Source organism: Montipora foliosa, chromosome 11 (assembly GCF_036669935.1).
Source record: "Montipora foliosa isolate CH-2021 chromosome 11, ASM3666993v2, whole genome shotgun sequence".
Taxonomy (NCBI): domain Eukaryota; kingdom Metazoa; phylum Cnidaria; class Anthozoa; order Scleractinia; family Acroporidae; genus Montipora; species Montipora foliosa.
Window position 1 is genome coordinate 10,451,672 of NC_090879.1, and position 7,500 is coordinate 10,459,171.

General features: G+C 38.1%; 1 protein-coding gene across 1 annotated transcript in view; it reads right to left on the reverse strand.

The window, feature by feature from the left end:
• Positions 1-1,752: 1,752 nt before the first annotated feature.
• The window catches only part of LOC137976104 (GDP-D-glucose phosphorylase 1-like), a 10,834-nt gene continuing 5,086 nt past the window's right edge, over positions 1,753-7,500 (reverse strand). Inside the window, exons 3-11 of the mRNA XM_068823379.1 lie at positions 7,271-7,387; positions 7,043-7,150; positions 6,241-6,381; positions 5,245-5,303; positions 5,028-5,130; positions 3,840-3,943; positions 3,153-3,322; positions 2,476-2,559; positions 1,753-2,155 (exon numbers count right to left, since the gene is read on the reverse strand). Of these exons, the coding sequence (XP_068679480.1) occupies positions 2,028-2,155; positions 2,476-2,559; positions 3,153-3,322; positions 3,840-3,943; positions 5,028-5,130; positions 5,245-5,303; positions 6,241-6,381; positions 7,043-7,150; positions 7,271-7,387 (1,014 nt within the window). The 3' untranslated portion in view covers positions 1,753-2,027. The remainder of the gene's footprint in view (positions 2,156-2,475; positions 2,560-3,152; positions 3,323-3,839; positions 3,944-5,027; positions 5,131-5,244; positions 5,304-6,240; positions 6,382-7,042; positions 7,151-7,270; positions 7,388-7,500) is intronic.

A 7,500-nucleotide genomic window follows, 5' to 3' on the forward strand; every position in this document is an offset into this window, starting at 1 on the left:
TAAAACTACACTAGTAACCGATTTAAGTTGTCAGAAACCATTACGACGTCTGAACGATTATTTCCCCCCTTACAAAACGTCAGTGGCTATTCGTACGGGACCCGTTCACCGACTTATATTTGCTATTCATACGAGAGTCTTCGTAGCATGATTATGAACGACAAAGCCATGCAGTTTTTGAAAGCTAACCGTTTTAAAATGGGTGCCTTGACTTAAATACTCTTTTTTTCTGCGCTGTTTGAAATGGGTGCTCGGACTTAAATTCGAGGAACACAAGGCAGGTCAGATAGCTGGTGACATCGAAACGAACGAGGTATTTCGTGAAATTAAACAGGCATCAATGCCGCTGTTTGATAGCTGAACTGCATATAAAAGAATTAAAGACGAGGTAAGACTTTCCGAGTGTTATTGAACCTGTAATAATCATTCTAAGAACACTCCCGTGTGAATAGGTTAGCCCGTTCCAGGCTCTCGGATAGAGCAAAAGAAAATCGAGCCCAGACCCCGCTCGATTTCTTTTGCTCGTTCTCGTTCCCTCGTCTCCACTATCTGAGAGCCTGGAACAGGCTAGAATAAGTTGGTGTACGGGTCCAGTACTGATTGGAGTTTTTCACGTGACGTCATCGGCACCATGCTGGTGGATGACAACAAAGGATCGCTCATAAGCATCTTTTGTGTGTCCACCAGAAATCGTACATTTCTCTATTGTTGTTGGTGTCCCAAGAGGTTGGTTAAAAACGTCCTATAGCCACGTTGTAATATTGAGGACTAGAGAGCAGAAAAGAAGGCAACTTTTAAACTATTTACCCCTAAAGTGCCTCCACTCACAAGTAAAATCGTCTGGCGTCAGACAGAGCAAAAAGCTAGAAGTTTGACTCTCAGGTCGGGAAGGGCTAAGGAGGACATAGTTTTTAAGTGGACCTCGATGTTGTTAAATAGAAAACAACGATTTTCAGTGTTGCAGACACGTCAGCCCTTTCAGCAGAAACACGTTCTGCCTTCTTCAGTGCAAGTGTTACATGAGATGCAAATCGTTGTTTAATATTTAAAAATACCGAGGACTAGGTACAATGAATTATCTTCCAAAGACGGACGATGGACATTACATTAATTGCAAAATAGTTTCACCGCACTTAAAGTGCAAATCACTCCACATGCACATGAGAAACCAGAGATAAAACACTAAAATGTGAAGGATGAAATCTTATCCTCTTTGGTAGATCCTGAAAACTCCTGTACATATGCAATTACAAGTTGCTGGTGCGCGACGGATCTACGATATTGATGGAGGGGAGGTACAACATTTGCATGCCAAGGGGCAACGGGAAAAATGCTCTCAAAAAAGAAATCTCAATTTAACAGCACACTGAGAATTACCTCATAAATGCAATTATGTTTTTTTACAGGGTATGCCTTGAAGAAATGCGCTTGTCTCAAATGACTACTTCGGCCGCAAAAATAATCGGTTTTAAAGCCCTTAAATCAACAACCACAACATTTTGTTGTTAAGTTTTAAAACCCTTAATTAAATATGAAGATCACGCTACGCATTTACGAACAATGGCTTTCTCCTGTTTCACCAAACTAAATGAAAGCTGTTTGATTTAAAGTCAGAAAACCTTAGTCAGAGTAAGAGGATTTTCGTGATTTACAATGTGTAATGATAAGAAAATGACGGGGAACGAGAAGTGCTTAGTACAAGTTTAACGATGTCTGCCGTGCCGGTGCGTGATTAATAAATAACAATAAATAGTCAAATTCTCATTCATCTTGAAAAATCTAGATAGTACATTTTGCTGGAGAAAACATAACCGAACGAGCTCTTAAACTCGTCCCCTTAATTTAAGTTCCGCGGTGTCGAAACTGTGCGAAATAGTCGGTCATCTCGCCAACAGGAAGATTCAAGTTTCCTGTAGGCGAAATTGTCCGAGGGCGAAATGACTAGTCACCCACGAAATTAAATTAGTTTCAGACTTTCTCAGTTGAGTAGCACTGAAATTTTATACCTTTACAGTAAATGTAACAAACTAGTTATTTTTAATTAATAATTTTCGCACTTCTTCCCTGTGCCGGACAAACTCTTCTTCAGGTAAAGTAGCCCGTTTCATGTATTCACAAAACTTTTCTTCAGTGAAGGAGTTAAATGTGTCTCGTGCTAGAAAGGCAAACAAACACAAAAACGCTAAATAACAAATGCGAAACGGATACTTATTGTGTCAAGAAGAACAGTCAATGGGTGTGGCCGTTTAGCAACTGAACTTGTTCAGTCGGACCTTATTCCATACAAGGAGTCACTTTTGACTTGCCACCCAATCTTACAATGTAGCACAGCTGTAGGCATTTTTTTTCTGCCAAATTTGCTGCAAGTACACTCCCAATACGGCTGAGATCTACTATGCGCAAACTCAATGCCTTCTGCAAACATAAACAATGGGCAGACATTTGTGGGCATAACACATAAAAGCGAATTCTTACTTTCCACAGCAACAAAGCCACCAAATTCACAAACAGCCATGGGTCGATCATCTGTATCTGCATACGAACTCTTGACATTTGAACCTGTACAATTCCATGTAAAAAAAAAAAGTGACTGTGGAGAGTTTCATGACTCAGATTCTAAAGTGAAGCTAAAAACCTGAGTTAACAGTAATCAGTTAACTCCCACATAATCATGAAGATGAATAGAATATATTTGCAAATAAATCGAGATTTCGCTGCTGTATTCAGCATGAGCTGTCTTGACTTTCAAGGGAATTCAGGAGGATTGATGCAGTTTCTTACGGAAGCAGGTAAATTGTTGTCATACGTTACAATTGAACAGTTAGTCTTATTTATTTATTTATTTATTATTATTATTTTTTTTAGTTTTTTAAGTTATTCACCACAATTCATGGAGTGGCAGGGGAGAGGAACAGAACAGAACAGAATTTTCGTCCCAATTGACACCTAACCCCTATATCCATAGATCAGACCACAACACCGGCAACTCCATGCCCTACTGTTCTCGTCTCGCTCTTTAAGAAAACAATAAAAATTGTTGCGTGCTGGTAAATCTGCGTTTTCGTGTTATCGTTTTCTGTTATCTTAAGTTTTTAATGTTAACGATGTGAATGAACTCAGATACAAGCGATAAACGTTGAGGATTTACTTACCGATCACTGAATTTCGAGGCCAAAGGAACACTCTAAGCACAGATTCGTCATCACCCTCCAGAACAAAACCATTTTGAACGTTTTTTGACCTGCATGCGCGTCCCCGCATGATGTGAAGAGTGTGCGCCACTTCGTTGCTGATGAAATATGATGACATTTGGTGCACTTTTCTGAAATTAAAAGCCAAAGCCAGATCGTCACTGCAAAAATATTGTACAGGTGACCGTGTAAAGGTGAAATTTATCATCTTAGGCAATGAAACAGTCATTAAATCAATCAGTTTATCACTGAATCAATCAGTCAGCCAGCAAAGTTAGTGAGTCAGCCATCGCGTCAATCAGTCTGTTAGTCTGTAATTATTTGGTCAGTCAGTCGGTAAATCAGTTAGCAAGTCAGTCTGTCTGTCAATCAATTGGTCAGTGAGTCACTTAGTCAGCCAGCAAGATAGTCAATTAATACGTCAGCCATTGAGACAATCAGTCAGCCAGCCAGGCAAACAGCCAGCAAGTCGGACGGTCAATCAGTTGTGCATTCAACCAGCCAGCCAGCCAGCCAGCCAGCCAATCATGTCTGTTAGTTAGTCAGTCGATATGTGTACCGGTATGTCAGAGAGTAGGACAAGCAGAACGTATGCATTCTTAAACAGCTATAAGCGTTTTTGGTTGGTACATTGTAGTCCTCCATTACCTTGCTAGCATACTAACATCTGTGTGGGGTCCCAATTCAAAGACAAAAGCAGTTGTTGCATAGTCCCTGACTTCAAATAGGTCTTCACAAACAGGTATTACTTCCTAAAATGAATAAAAGGAAGAGAACATCAGAGACAAAAATTTACATATGCTGATAGGCTGTGGTTGAAATTACCGGTAACTGATTAGAGTGTAATGTGAAGCACTAGTTCAAATATAAGTGCTACAAGGCCAACGTTTGCAAAAAACGTAATCCTTCCTTGTGGTTGAAATTGTTTCTTGGTTTAAAAATTGATTTCTCAAACTAGTTCAATTTTGATTTTTCTCTGTTGAATATAATTATCACAATCTAAAACAAAGGAAAAATCAAAATCGGACCGGTTTAAAAAATTTTGAAGCAGCAATAAAATTTGAGCCACAATAGATAATAATGTATTTTATTGTTTAATAGTCTTCATCATCTTACCTTTACATACAGTATTTCCAACAATAAGGTACAGTACAGTAAGTGTTAAAGTTAGTAAATGAAGCTGTTACTTAAGGAGCAGAGTTTTGCTGGACACTTGTGACATTAAGACTCCGTGTCCGAGTTCATGTCTGCTTCCTCTTCAATGAGAGTCTAAAGTTGTGAAGTTTTTCTTATGAAAATTACAGCAGTTGTCATTCATATATGTAAAGTAGAACTAATTACCCTCACAAAAACTTTGCACTTAGACTTGCTTTGAAGAGGAAGCCTATTCTCTGCATTTCTACCCACTAGTGACATTGAAGTTGAGGACACAAGCAAGAGCACACTTTGTGATGCAGTTCACTGCATGCATTTCTGCACTTGCACCAGCATTTAAAATCAGGTTAAATTAAGACGGAAATTCTGGTTGGAACTTTAATATTGACCAGTTCTAATAAACAAAAAGACTATAATCGGCCATTTTACAGTTGTTTGCTCAATGACCTAGCTAGCCTATGAATGGTGCTGTGAGGCTGCCGGTGACCTTGTCTTGATAGAGACCTCACTGCTTTTATCATGTAAATTGTGTTGAACTTGTAATAATATTGTAATTATAGTCTACATTAACATAAGAAAAGCACAAAGTCACCAGCAGCCTTGCTTCCATTCTTCGGCCAGGTAACTTAGCTACAAAATTACTGTAAAATGGTCAATTTAGCTGCTATCAACTGAACTTACAACTGTCTCCAGATAGGAAGGAAACTTGTTGTACCACACATGAAAATGTAAATGATTGACAGAGCAATAAGCACAAAGACTGTTGTATCCCACACGGAAACCTCTGCAGGAAGAAAGAATTGATACTAATTATTATTCTAAAGAAATTTTGTGTAAAGAAAAAAATCTTCCTATGTTTGAATTGAATGCTACTGCTAGTTTACTTATTTCTTCGTACCTGTGGCTGCTCAACATTGCTGTCTCCAAACCCAGTAATATTCCCTCTTCAGTGAGGACCTAAACAGTTAATAGTGATTTTAGGTACTAAAAACTAATATCCAGAACATTAAATATTATAATGCCACTTTATCTTTCATCTTGGTGAACCCCTGCTCAGATTTGAAATAATCACATACAATGTACATTTTAGTTACAGCAGTTTAATTCACTTACGAACATGTACAGTGTATGTCATGTAATGTGTATGTTGTAAGACATTACACAGGACAGACATTCCAACTAAGTTTAAACTAACACTATTTCAATAAAGTATATGTTCACAAATACATCCCATGTTGCCCTTACCCGGCAATTGAACCTTTTTTTTTTTGCTTTTTATAAGCAAAGTCATGGGACAAAAAAAATGGGCATTACTAAACCACAAAACATCGAAACGAAGCACCAAAACACCATGTGTGACTCCACCATGCATTGACAACTAAGGTTGGATTTGAGATTACATGTACATATCGTTTTAGGCCTAAAACATTATTGCTCCTAATTCATTGAGATTAAGATTGGTCAGGATTCAGGTTAAGACTGAGAGTAGGAACAACAATGTTTAAGGCCAAATTAGGCCTAAAATGATATTTAATCTATGCTGACGACACGCAGTTCTATATTGCACTTAAAGACACAAATAGGTCAGAATCATTGCAAAGACTTCAGCACTGTATCGATGATATTAAAAAATGGTGTAGGTTTCTTCAGTAACATATTTTGGTGTTGTTAGCTACATGTAAGTGTTAGTTAAGTCTTTTGACCTGTAAAGTGTATTTTGGTGTTTGTATCAATGGTTGAGTTAAAATTAAAAGAATAAATTGTAAAAAAATGCTGATGTTGTCTTGCCTTGGTCTTTTATACAATGTAGCTGCCAGACAATTTTGCCTGTAAACGGGGAACACCTTTGAGCAGAAGGTTCAATGTAGCAAGTGATTGTTTTACAGTACTGTACCTGTGGGAGACCTGAATTAACACTTGGAGCCAACAATGAGTGGCCATACTCCATTGGACTGAGGTTTATCAACATAATATGATGGTCATCACTGCCAAGAGCTGACATGGGTCTGTTCTTAGGACAAAGCTCAAATAATACCTGTATGAAACAGACATTTATTTATAAGGAAATAACATCATCATTTAATCAATGAATGTGAATTTGATTGACCATAACATTTGGGCTTCAAATTTTGCAAGGAATGTACATTCAAGGACGTTATCAGCTCATCAGAAACATTCCTGATTGTCATGCAATATTCTATCAGTTTTTGGTGGCAAATATTTCATCATTGACCAAAAATGCTTGATTTGCAGAGATAAGAAATATCATGCTGTAAAAAAGAATGACACCAGCAAAGATTCCTCAAAACTACTGTAATTACATGTAGCAGGAGGTGGGGATTTATTTACCTTAATCCCCCCCTCCCCCTCAAGATCTCTGAACAGGACACAGACTTTCTTTCAGATGTACACGTTAATTGATTCTACAGTATACATGTAGACCTGGCTCCAGTTGTTCAAAAGGAGGATAACACTTAACTATCCACCGGATAAATCACTGTCCATTTAGCAGAATTGGTTTCGCTATTACTTATCCACCGGATAGTGATTTATCCAGCAGATAGCACTATCCATCATTTCAACAACTGGGGCCTGAAGTATAGATTAATGCTTCTTGTACAAATTAATGTACTGCAATTATTGAGAGTTTCAGCTAGTAAATTAATTTCTGCCGGTAACTTTTCCTCAGAACTCACCTCTTTGCTAGGTACCTTCGTGAAATTGAATTTTTCAGGGTTGAATGGCTGACAGACGCTGGTGAATGGGTCCGGCTTTCTGCGTTTGGTGAAACGCATCTCATTTAACTTTAAGAAAAACAGTGAACCAGACATTTTAGTTTCCTATTTATACACCTTAAAGGATTGGGGCAAGGATGCTATTTATATGAAGTGATTTATTTTATTTTACTGTATACGGTTTTATACCTGTATGTACAAAGAATATTTTCCAGGTGCCAACCTGCCTTCCACTTTGTCAAGGTTGTATGCGAAATAACCAGCATCTGCAGCTGCATTCCATGTTTCCCCAAGTTGCCTGTCAAACTAACAAGACATGAGAGGTTTCAAATACAGTTTACTGCTTTGCACAGGGAAAGCAACAAAGAAATGATGAGATATCAACTTCTGCTCAGGTTGTTGAGACATCAGTCACTGCC